The following is a 13,488-nucleotide window of genomic DNA, read 5'->3' on the forward strand; positions in this document are numbered from 1 at the left end:
AATGATGTAAAAGAAATCTATATGAATTGACAATTTTTCTTTTTTTCTTTTTTTTTTTTTTTTGTCAATGTTCTACCTCATGTGGCTGAAGAATTTCAAATATTAGGCATGTTTTCTCTTTCAGCATGAAAGCTGATATTTCTTGACTAGCCCTTCCAGTTTACAAGTTAGTCAATACTCGCATTAGGCAAGATTTCACAGAATACTGACACTACTTGAGTTCCTGCATTTATTTATTTTTTTTCCCCCATTCCCTTGGAAACCTTTCAGATAGAATTAGGTTCTAAGTTCTGTTTTACTGTGGAAGCAGCCTAATTTATTTATTTATTTATTTATTAACCTCTAGTTTCTTTAACAGATTCTCTAGCCTTGAAACACAGCTGCATGATTTAAACAAAAACATCAGACCCTGCAAATTTATGGAACTAGAAGCTTTCAGCAGGACACACAAGTAATAACAAGGAGGGTACAAATTCTTACACTCAATCTAAGCCTCAAAACCCCTCAACTCTGGCCATCAGTTTGAGCCCTCCTGCGGTTTGTGCTTTATACTTTGCTTTTTACATTCTCCCTTTGGTGTCAAGCATGGGGATGGGTTGCTGTTAACAGACACTTTTTTTTTGAAGCAATTCAGACTGCAGAATTGTTGCAGGGGAAAGAGGTGTCGGGAAGGAGGCAGCTATGCATCCAAATCCCTTAAAAAATGAATAGATTAAAAAAACATACCAGCACACATGAAAGGAAAAATTTATGACTTTGGATCTTTCAGCAGCTCTGTTCTCACAGAGCTGGTACCTGAGGTCTGGCAAAGTGCACGCACATTTGTAATATCAAAAGATGACCTAGCAGGGAGGGGAAGGAAAACAACTCCAGCTGCTTCACAACATCTCACCACAGATTTTCTGGCCACCGCCTTTGTCGAATGCAGTGGCACAGAGCACAGGAACTTGTGCAGGTTCTCTGAATTATCAGCTCTATAAATAAATACATTATAATCAATAAATAATTTATTAAAATTATAAACATCGTTAAGAGTTATTCCACACTGAGTGGTGGAGAGGTTCAGGTTCTCTGCAAGTCACAGAAAAGATCCCTGTGGCTGAATTTCAGAGTTTTGCAGGCTTTTGCCTTCACTCTCTTTAGTTAAACCTTTTAAAGCACCATTGATTTTTACCGGTGCATTGTCATAGCTGGCTTTTTTAAAATAGAAAACATTCTGTACCTGAGTATTAACTTTCTACTTTATTAGGTTTAAGTTTAGCAAACCCTCAGTGTTTGCTTTTACTGAACTCCTTGGTATGGCTAGTTTAATATTTAACAAAGTTTTAGGCAAGGTAACGAACTGGCTTTTTCTTTTAAAAAATCCCAGTGTGACTTTGCCCTTGTTGCACTAACAATAGGCTGTTCCATTGCTGAACACATGGATAACTACAAACATTAGGGAAAGATTTTTAAGACAAAGGGAGAAAGGCGGATACACAGTGGTGCCAAAGTCACTTTGACAGAGGTTCTCCGGTGCATAGCAACAATACAACAGCCTGAACTGTTTAACGCTCACTTAAACATAACATCAGGCTTCATGTAATATCTATAAATAACAATGCTACTTTAACTGGTGGGAGTGCCAGAACTTCATTTTAAAGTGCTCTAACCTGATGATTTATACACTGCTATCAAACTACTGTATTATAAATGGAAAATACAAAGGTTCATATGTCTAATTTTCTGACTTCTCTTAATATATCTGTACAGTAAGAAATCTTCCAGTTCCTTTCCTCCAACCCAAACAGATGGCCGGATGAAGCAACGTGTCTGAAAAGCTCGGCTGTCAGCTCATTGCATTAGCCGTGTATAACACTCTATCCACTCCCGGACCCGCGTGAAATCGCTCAAGTTAAATGGAGAAAACTACAGGACTAGCAAGACAGAGGGGGGAAGAAAAAAAGAAATGCTACGTTCAGCAGATCTCATTTGGTTGCTGCACAGTCTTGGAAGCATCGTCAAAGCTGAAACCCCACCACTGATTAAAAGCAGAACAGGAAGGATTAAACCATTATCATTTCTCCAAATGCCAGCAAAGGCTGGTATGCGCCCGTGGAAAATCACAACAGGTGCAAGTGCGGCCCGATTTCAACAACCTCTGCAACCTAGGGGCCAGTTCCTGTGCTAGCGACCAGCCTTTCAACTGCAAAGGCTCCGACAAAATTAGCTGTAAAGGATCTTTAATTAAAACGAGTATGGTGGTTTTGGCTGGCTCGGCCTGTCGCCTTGTGATTTGTTACATCACATACCGTCACAAATTTGGCACAAGTGGCATAGCTGTTACCAAAAATGTGCCTCGAGGAGAAAGAGAAAAGACGACTTCCTCACTCCCCTGCACAACAGGGTTTTATTTCTCTGGAATGACAGCTCAGAAGCCCATTTGGTGCCTTTCTGCAGATAACATTTTGCTTCTCTCACTCTGAGTTCCTGTTTTGAATTTGACAGCTTGACTACACCCGAGGATAGCATGACTGTGCGGTCTCACTGACACACGTATTATCTGCCTTTTTCACAGAGCCGATGTTTAAGGTTGCATAGTGATAGGAATGTATTTACCAGAGCAATATTGACTTTTCATTTGTTGTACAAATATTAGGCAAAATTCTTGGATGACCTACACTTGTACATCCTACCAGAGCACATCACTCTTCTGAGCTAGCATCCTCAGTGATGCAGGCTGCAAATTAAAGGGAAGTTATCTGGTCAATCAGTCCATGGCAATATATTAGATACTTTTTAAGAAATCAAAGGCAACAAGCATCTAATCTTGAAAGCTGGTGAGTGTGAAATAATCAGAGACAAATAGTCCCCTCACCTCTTTAAAAGACTAGAGAAAAGAACATGCCTCTGTCTGATTTATGTCTAAATTCATTTGAATGCACTAAAGTTTGATGCAATACCACATGAATTTAGCAACATCAAACCCCAGGAAAATTGCCACAGACCCAATTTTTTAGGTGAGTTTCTGTTCAGCAGATCCTGCAGCGTGGCGCAGCAGGCCATTCTGCTTCCAACAAGCATGAGGTACATGTCTGTGTAATTACTATGACCCACCCCTTCTTAAATATAAACATCCAAGTTTTAAAAACATATGCTAGTTTCCACCATGTCTGCAGGAGTTACAATTTCACACTGCCATCAAATTAAGGTAGACATTTATAAATTACTCTGGTTTCACAATGGGTTTTGCTTGGCTAAGTCCAAGTTCACATTACTTAACTTGTAAGAATAAATTCTTGTGGTTTGCTGTCACATGACAATATAATCATTTAGATTAGGTGAAAAATTAATAAGAATAACAGTCCATACACCAGAATCAGGAAGCTTTTATGTTTTGACCTGTCAATCATATCACTTTTATGGGCAAGGCGTTCTCTCTCCTTTTATGAACGGCAACTGCAAGGGGCAAACATTAACAAACTTTTTCTGCAAAAAAAAAAAAAAATAGTGGAAATGTCTACATTTTGGGACTATTTCTAGCTTACCACAGTATAAGGATTTGCCTCAACTTGAAGAATTACTCCAGTTTCTTCCCCAAATTTACACCATTGTCCTCAGTGGGCATGTAGCTCCTTTAACCCCTAATAATTAATTCCTGCTTTTAATTTCCTGTTCTGTGAAGGAAACTATGTTGGATGAGATGGCCCTAGGGACAAAGAGCAGAACTTCATGAACAAGGTGATGGTGCCTTTCCCATGCAAAGCGGATGGGCCATCAACTTAACTCACCCCATCAGGGTGGCCTGTAACCTCCACAGAAGTGTGTGTGTGTGTGTGTGTTTGTGTGTGTGTGTAAGCTTGTGCACTGGGGGAATAACAAATGAAACACAGAAAAACAAAGGTGGCAAAATTTTACAGTCAATTCCTGTATGGATCTCGAGCAAGCCTTTACTGGAAGTATAAGCATTTTGCCATAGCACTGTACATCTCAGTGCCCTCTCCCTCTCCTCCCTAGCTCTGTGCTGTTTGACTTTACGGCCAAACTCCTGAGGCTGACATGGCCTGGTTTTTGACACATTTCCCTTAGCAAACTTTTGCAGACTAAGTCACAAGGAAGGAGACGATGACTTAATCTGTCAGTATATGTAGGACAGGATACCAAATCACACCTAGGACCAGGTTTGTATTTTCTTCTGTTTTTAGAGTTCTGATATTATCAAGGGAGTGGGAAATAGGAAAAAAAAAAAATGCAGCAAGACAGCACACTAAGGATAACTCCAGAGATGGTAAATGCAAGTCTACCAAACACATGAAAACAACTGCAAGGGAACAGCAGAATTTTACAAACAAGGTTGCCTGGGGAGCAATTTTTCTGTGCTTACAGCTAGCTTCCAAGTGTGTTCCCCCTGCTGAAGGGAGCATGTGCTTAACACATGTGCTGGCTCAGGATTAGGCAACTGACAGTTGTGGGTATTGTAGAATATGCTGACATGCCTGACCAGCTCTACTGGAAGGGGATTATGTATCCCAGTTGTATCAGGCTGACAGAGACCCTGGGAATAAGGAAGTTGGCATACGTGGTAACAGGTCACCTAACACCATGAGCTTTGGGCACTTCTATTGCAAACCCTTCCCATCCCATCCTCATGCTCTGCTGCCAAGCCCCGGAGGAGGGAGGCCAGTGTTTATGGCCTCCTCTCTAAGCAGTGTGCTGGCTCGCCTGGCCTCCAGCTATACCAGCTGTGGGCTGCGGTCCCATTGGACCCCACCAGCAAAGCAGGGCTTTGCCCACACGGGTCAGCACTGTGCCAGCAGCTCCACCTCCAACAACAGAGTTTGGAGCATGCCAGGAAAGAGGAGGCAATCTTGCACAAGAAATGCACTCCTAAAGTCCTGACTGCTCCTGCCCATCACAGATCCTGCTGCACTTTCTGCGAGAACAGTTCGTCTCCTGGCTGAACTCCAGTTTGGGTAACTGCATTTATTGGATAATTGTGCTTTCTTAAATTGTCCCAGCAGTTTCAATTTGACACGGTGCTATTCACTTCCTTTCAAGATGCCGTAGAGTGTTACAGCGTGCTGACAAGCAGCTGTTACGTCTCGCTGAAGAAGTGACTGCATGGTCTTGGTGGGTGAAAGCAATGCCTGTGCATGCATCACATGCTTGCACATGGCACCAAGACTGTAAAATGCTTTGGGGATGAACAGTGCTACCTTAGCTGTGAAATTGTAAAGTAACTTGATGTGATGTAGTTGGGATACTGGTGGGCATTTTTATTTATTTATTTTTTATTTTGTAGATTGAATATAATCATGTTAAAAAGCTTCTCCCTCTGGTGGGTGAACAGAACATCATAGCTCAACAGAGCATCGTAACTCAAGAACAAAATGAGGGCTATTATAAATCCTAGCCAATGCATTTAACACACAGCAGCAGCCACAATTTGACTTATTGCAACAACTGAAAAAAATTAACAATACAGACAAGAGAAGCCCGTGGCAAACATGTTCTTTTCAAACCGCTGCCTACACGCACTCGACCACTTCATCGTGTATATGCTCCACCTGCCACAGATGTTCAACTCTTTGAGCACCCAATTTGCCAAAGATGAGACTCTGTTTGACAAGCCAGCTTTTATCCTGCTGATCCAGCCTCCCCATGAGCATACAAGAGTGGGGCAGCCATCCCTCATTTCCTTTGCCAAACCACTGAGGAATCCTGTAATATCAGGATTGTATTCCAGAAAGGGATGTTATATTATGTTACCTTCACGCTGGGTAACTAATGCTGCAATTTGCTGGAAGGTAGGTAACGGGAATCCTCAAGAAATAATAATAATAATAGGACCCTGCCTAAGTGCCTAAACGAACACCTTTTCCAGATGCTTTCAAAAAAAAAAAAAAACAAAAAAAAACAAACAAACAAAAAAAAAAAAACTTCTCGAATACTTAATACCATTTGGCAGAGAATTCACACACAGCACAGCACTTCAGGTTGTTCACAGAAAGAAAATTGCAATTTTTCTCCTCAAGGAGGTGACAGGTTTTGAGAAGGACAACATGGAGCATGAACTAAATGAACTAAAAGACGCCTTCTGACCAAATGACTTTTCTGTGTAGTTGGACATCTTAATAAACAAAATCACTTGTAATATTCACACCATGCCATAAAACAGCTGCCTACAGCTTCCCCAGACACAAACAAAATGTTGTGATATATCTGCTTTGCTATGGAAACGACTTGGTCTTATATAGAGCAATCATTAAAAGAGTGAGTGCTATTAGAACTACAAAACCATACTCTGAAGAAGTTTCTGTTATTAACAGCACACTGATAAACATATACACATTTGCATAACATTATGCCTCCCTTCTAATTATTTCCAAGGCTGGGTTTCAACTACAATATCAATCAGGCTCAGAGGGAGGTGTTTTTATTTGTTTAAAATTCTGTCAGACCCATGACCTGTGAGGCCAAATTTTGTTTGGCCTGCGAAGTGCTGGCAATTTTGCTTTGAAGGATACTTCATGCTCCCAGACTGCAAACAAACAGCAGAATTAGTGACTGAAAACCAAATATGCCCTGAAACGGTTATAGTCTTTCTTCAACATCTGACTAATTTTACCAAAACACTTCACTATTTAAAAAGTTTTACCTGTCAGACTGTTGGGTTCAGCCTTATTAAGTGAGCTTTGGTACACAAAAAGCTTGGGTATTTTAATTTTTGTAAAATGCCTGAGAAAAATGATCAGTCCCTGCTGTAATGCCTCTGTAACCGTGCTTAGGCCTCTCCTGCCTGCCAGTTTTGCGATACTGACTTCTTGAATGACTTGGGTAATATATGCCACATAAAGCTGTGGGTGAGCTTATGGCAGGTTTAAGGGGCCAGCTTACAGTGAAACCTGTATAACCTCTGGAAAAGCCTCAGACACCTCAGCAGCTGTCACAATTTCAATTGATTCCTGAAATGCTGTTTTTTACCTAAAAAGTCAGGCTAGCAGGTGGCTAGCTATGTCACTTCTTCATTCATGGGCAGACCGCTGTGATATGAAGGTGCCTCAGATTGATGAAGATGGATCATTTAAAAGATGGACAAAAACCAAGGGCATTTTGACATCTCCCACTTGTCCATTATTCCTCACCATTTCAGAAAGGAGCCCCACAAATGGGGAAGAAGCACAGACTGGCTGCCCATTTTAGGAAACAGGTTTTCAATGTCTCTTCCTACTACAGTTTTATTTCTGGCTCCCTCAATATTTCTGAAGGGGGTGATGTTTTTCCTTCTTTGGAAGTAAACTTGAGGCAAGCTATTCCCAGGTTTCCTAGCACACGACATCCCAGGACCCTACGACAGAAAGACAGCACAGAACTGACATCCTCAGGACCTCTACTGTAATAAAACACCTTGAACAGGGATGCAAGAAACACTACATATTTCTCTACTTTTGTCTAAAAAGGTGCTAGTTACCCAACACCATGCTTTGTCAGTCTCCCCCTTGTGCCTGCTGCCATGGGGAGCAACACTGCTCAGATTTAGCTCACATCTGGGCTTCAAGTGATCTAGCTACAGGCTCTGATGTGGCAGCCTCATACCTTCATTTCAGACTGCATGATCTTAACACATAAACCTTGGGGGTTGCGCTGTAGAAAGTGCAAACACTTAAAAATAGACTTCCCTTCTCATTCAGTATGTATATGTGGAAAACCTGCAAAATCCTGAAAATGATGGAAAAAAGCAAGGGCCAGATTCAAGTCCTAGTAACTAACAGTGGCATTGTAGACTTTGCAATTCTGGCAGTTTCTACATTATAAAATTATTTTAAATATGCTCAAATAGCTCACTTTAACTTTTCATCATTTTTTTAAGCTATTCTATAACATAACTAAATTTGTCTGTCTGGCTTTTCCCCTTTGTCATCTACTTTGAACCTCTAAGGTGAAATGAGAAATTTTTGAATTATCCAGTGCAGGGGCACAGATTTCCATAGAACCATAGAATCGAGTGTAACTTAATCCATCTTTATAAATCTTTCTCTGTCATGTGGCAGTCATCACCCCCCAAAATAATTATTTGACTTGCATTAATGGTAAAACACAGTAGTAGGATTTAGCTATGAAACACCTACCAACATATTGTAAATTGGTGCAGTACTACTGAAACCCCAAGCTGACAGGTGTTTTCTGTGCAAGTGAAATAAATTAATCACTTTGGGGGGGGGGGGACAATCAGCCACCTCTTAAAACGAAGGATTACTTTTTTCCCCACAATGTTTGCCTTAAGTACACATGACCAAAATATAACTTTAAAAACAGGTTTTGTTTTTTTCTTTCCCAATGGCAGGTAACTCAAAGTAGGAAAACAAGAATTGGCCTGTCTTTACCTAGCCCTTAAGAATATACTCGATGTTTGATAGCTATGTATAGAAATGACAGCGTATTGCCATCTTGAGGCTCGGTAGCAGTACTGCAGGTCCAAAACAAAATGCGTTCCTTACCAGTATCAACAGTAATTTAATGGTATGTGCAAAAGACCCCATTAAAAACATACAACGGTAACACTGTATGTTTTATCTTTATTTTTATGCCAGGTCCTCTGCAGTTCCTTTGCTGGACTGTATATATTTGAAAGAGGGAAAACCTTTAAGAGTAAAACTCAAAAAATGCATTTTTAGCATCTTATCTCCTTATAAGGAGAATCAAAAATATTCACCTCATTATTACCAGAAAATCTGCAGTTAAAATTTAATTAGTAATACAGATTTCCTAGACCCTTTGAAATTAATATTCAAGTTTAGTTCAGTGCCAAGACAGATTCAATTTAAGAGACAAGTTACATTAAGAGACTCTAAAATTACTGCTTGAAATATTATGAAAATGTAGATACACAATTACACATATTGCATTTCTTAATATGTATATAGTTCTAAGATAGGAGCTTCTGGAAAGAAAACAATATTATTTCCAGTCATAAGACGTCTTAGCGTTGGTATAAAGGGATAAGAATCACCAAACTATATTCCAAGGTAGCAGCTATGTAAATTGTCCTTGTAAGAAATCAACTGCTGTAAATAAACCTTCATGTCTCTGAACTGTGCAACACTGGCATCCTCCACAGATAAAGCCTACCAATGCCAAATACGTTGCTACTCTCATGTTTTAGTCTCTTATTTATTTATTTTAAGCTTCTACTTCAGAAGAGATCACTTGGAAAACATCTCTGTTGATTCAGACTCCCTGAAATCATAGAGAACATGCTCTGTTGGATTGACAGTCACATGGGAAACTGTGTTTTGTATATATTTGACTGTTATGCATGATTTTTAATAGAAGGTCATCAACATTGGATTTTGCCTGTTTGTGAAACAAACAAATTACAGAATGCTACTAGTCTACCAAAATTTTTATGCTGTTTTTCTTCTTTTCTAACCAAACTGCCTTGTACTCAATACACACCAATAATAATTTGAAGGCTGCACTTGTTACACCCATGGTCAAGCAAATATTACTGAGCTCTCCGAAGACCTTTAAACAAACAAGAAAAAGCCTCACTGCAAGTTACCTGTTTGGTTTGCAGGCTGCCAGCCCGAGTACTTAGCAGTGCTTGGGGGCCCTGTTGGCTTGAGGGCTGCAGCAGACGTGGTGTTGTTGGGGGAAGGTCTAGTGTCTGGGCTTTCATAGCTGGCAGGCATGCTCCTCACCGAAGTGGCCGTGTAAGCAGCAGGTTGGGTAGGCTCCATGGAGTCACTGTTCCGAAACAAGGGAGATACAAATCAAATACATTTCTTGCTAGAATGTGAGCTCACTGTGAACGTGTTTGTGAAATGGCGGTGTGACTTCCATTTGCTTTGGTGCAACAGAGCAGCATTCACTGTCATCATCGAAGTTCTGATGATCACCCCAAGCCAACTCCGTGCAAAGCATGGAAGAAAAAAGACTGGGCACAAGTCCTTGAGAATATGTGTGGAAAGCCTGCCAAAAGTTACATCTTGGTGAAAGATCCTGTCTCTTGTGTATTGACCTCAGAAAATGAATATTCAGAAGATGAAACAGTAGTGATTCCAGATACATTTTTAAGATGTTTCTCTAAGAAAAGGGCACATGGGTAATTTCTTCCAAAACCCAATAAAGACAACTAAATCCCTTTAAAATTTAAAAAGTTAGGTGCTGGCATGATGCAGATTAAAACATAATCCTTACTTCAAATTAAATACAATAGCACTTTTTTTTTTTTTTAACTTTTTTTTTTTTTTCAAAATTCTTTCTTTTTCTTGGAGATTAGGGCAAATACTCATTCAGTCAGATTACTGGTAGATCCCCATAAAGATCATCAGTCTAAAAGTGGCTTAAATGCAGTTTTCCTCTATGCACTAAGGGGTTTAAAAAAAGCTATAGTTTCTTTATTCATTAAACAACGTACTCAATATTTTATATTGCCTCTTTGGAGCAGTTTACAGCTGCTTTTGTATTTTAAGGGTTAACATAACTCCATCGGCTATTTAAAAAGACACATGATGAAAATGGCACTTAAGGTTCACATAGAGTGTAAGTAGCCACTATTTACTTAATAAATTTTCACTCCTTATTCCTCAAGACTGTTCAAGAATCAGAAAGTTATAACTACACGATTTTTATGCCACGTAACAGTATCCATACAATGGGTATTTGTCTTCGGGAAGCTGAAAACAAATATTTTCATTAAAAATTTTCAGAGTAGAGGAGTAATTGCTACTGAAGTTCATTTGCAAACAAAACAGTAAATAAACTCAACAGCATTGCAAAATAAAATCAAAACAATTCCAAATACATAGTTTGTGTAATCTGGAAATTCATCAGCTGATGCATTAGAATCCTTGTACTCTTTTCTGTCGAAGAATAACAAAATTTCAGCACATATATTGTATGTATTTCACTGGGGTGATTCACAGAATAGAATATAGATTATGCCAAGTTCGTAAAGCAAAAATCCTTGAGTTATTTTTACTTTACACTTATTGCAAATTAACAGCAGTGCCTTGACCATGCTGGATGGAAGCACTTGGACATATAATGAGGCCAAAACACAGGTTCACAACCTTGATTTCTGCCTCTAGATTCGCAGGGTTAGCAACTGATGTATTTAGTATGTTTAGCTGGATAAGGCAAAGATTCACAGTTTACAGAGTGTATCTGAACACTCAGTAACAGCTACTGCAATTAAAGGCTTTTTCTAACAAAGGTAGCTGTCACTAAGTGATACTCTGATTGATTTGCTGTATGCAGCATTCACAAGTACAGTGAAGCACCAAGTGAGACCTTGCATTCTGTTACATTTGAACGTTAAAGATTTTCAGAGACATTTGTACAGTGCAAATGGAGGCATTTAAGGCACACATTATGCTCCTTAAAAGCTTAGAATACAAGTCTTCCTAACAACAGATTTTGAGGCAGCAGAGAGATACTGCATAAAAATGTCTTTGCAGAATGAAAGAAAAAGGATAGGAAGACATCATCTGACATTAAGTAGCAGCTCAGTGGTTCATAAGCACAAGGTAGTTAAGGACTGGCTTCCAGTATGAAAAAAGCACGTGCCTCCAACTTCAGTGTCACAAAAATATCCTTTTAAATAGTCGAGTACATCTGAGACACAAACCATCAAACCTGCTCCAGGCCAGAACCCCTTTACAACTTTGAGATTTCCACAAAACACAGTCTTTTTCTGTTAAAAAATAAAAATAAAAAAATAAAATAAAATAAAATTCCTTCTCCATCTAAAAGACTCACCACCACTTGTCAAATCGTTTTTCAAGCCCAGCCCCTATTTTACTGCCTTCGTCTGAAACCACAAATAAGAAAATCCTGCTGAACCACCAGCTGCCTTTACACAGACAAGGCTACTTACTGAGCAAAAAGGGATTCTAGACAGGCAAAACTCTCTCATAAGGTCAGTGATCTCCATCCACTGGACTTCATATCAATTTATAGCTGTTGTTAATCTGGCTCAAAAACACAAATATCAACTTGCCAAGCATAGCCACCAAAGGCTGGAACTCTACCTTAAAGCATCACTTCCTGAAGAATACCACATAGAAAACAGCTGAACTCAGCTTAAGCATGCAGCTGGTGAACGGCAGCTTTTGAGGCTCCTCAACTACAACTATTTTGGAGGAAAGACAGGAGATGCAAATCATCTTTGCTTCACCTGCAGATCTGGAGATGAAGCAAAATTTCCATCCTGACCTCCCTCAGGATGGAAATTTTGCTTCATCTCCAGATTTGCAGTTTTACATGTATAGGAGGAGAAGCAGATGCTGCCTTGTGCCTACAAGGCTAGTTGTAACACTGACTTTTATCTTCACCATCACCACTTCCATGGCTGAATGCTGAGGCTTGTGAATGGCATGTTAGTCAAGTTCCTGAACCAACAGATTTCTGGAGACATTTAGGTTTTCACTTAGAAAACAAAAAGACTGAAAAGAGGAATCGCAAAGACTCCAGCCTAAAAGACAGTGATAACCACAGGTTGAAACCCCCTGTGATTTGTGACCACCTAAGATGGATTATGTACTATCCTAAAGACCAGCTTCACAAGGGAAAAGCTTGAAGCCATGATTTTTTGAAAGAGGGCATCATGCTGGCCTCACACCAAAACTTCTGACAGGTCTTGGACACCCTTTGCACTCTGTGCCTTATTTTTTTTTTTTTTCAAGTAAGAGTTGAATAAACTTAAGCCTGCACTACAGCCAGTTAATTTAACAGGCAAGATGCTTGGCACATCTCTCCAGTGTAACATTGCCCACCAACAGTGGGCTGCAGGGAATAGTGCACACGCTGTGTTTTCTGAATTACAGCTCCTAATCAAACAGTTGCCTGCAAACACAATATGGCGTTCTCCTTAGAGAGAAAGATATATACATCCTTGTCTCACTTTCAAAGAACCCTGGAGATATTCCACCTTTTATATGCTAAACTTATTCAAAATTCATGCTTCAAAATTAATTCCTAAACGTTTTACTTCATCTCCATCTATGCTGGGAAATGATCAAACTTTCAACTATTGTTTTTAATTGTTCTATGTCTTTCAAAAACAAACAGATCTTCCAAGAAGAGACTCTACAAACCCCAAAATTAGCCCTGCTACTGTTTTGTAGCGCACTAAGATGTTGTACAGTGATGACCCAGACTGTTGTTCTTACTGTTAAATCTTTGTTCTCATACCAGGCAGAAAAAAAAAATGTTTCATGAGGCCAACCAAAAGAATGATGCTCTTGTATGATTTTTTTTTAAGTTAAGCTGAGCTTCACATTGTAAACAAAAACATGTTTTCCTCGTTTATTACAAAAAAAACTTTGACAATATTTCTAAGGTTACTTAAGATTTTTTAAGTAAGTGCAAGCCTAAAAAGATTTGAGAATAACCTTGATTCTTTCCTGAGAGAATACATGGTTTAAAGAGAAAAAAAATGCAGAAATTCAAGAAAATTAATAGATTAAGGAAGAGAACTACAGTGTATTTTTCAGTGTTGTCATT

The 13,488-nt window shown here is 39.3% G+C and overlaps 1 protein-coding gene across 4 annotated transcripts in view; it reads right to left on the reverse strand.

The window, feature by feature from the left end:
• PDLIM5 (PDZ and LIM domain 5) overlaps window positions 1-13,488 on the reverse strand; it is a 129,945-nt gene that overhangs the window by 18,911 nt on the left and 97,546 nt on the right. For all 4 annotated transcript variants that reach the window (XM_032186697.1, XM_032186695.1, XM_032186694.1 and 1 more), the window contains one exon: window positions 9,542-9,726. In XM_032186697.1, the coding sequence (XP_032042588.1) occupies window positions 9,542-9,726 (185 nt within the window). The remainder of the gene's footprint in view (window positions 1-9,541; window positions 9,727-13,488) is intronic.

This window comes from Aythya fuligula, chromosome 4, assembly GCF_009819795.1.
Source record: "Aythya fuligula isolate bAytFul2 chromosome 4, bAytFul2.pri, whole genome shotgun sequence".
Taxonomy (NCBI): domain Eukaryota; kingdom Metazoa; phylum Chordata; class Aves; order Anseriformes; family Anatidae; genus Aythya; species Aythya fuligula.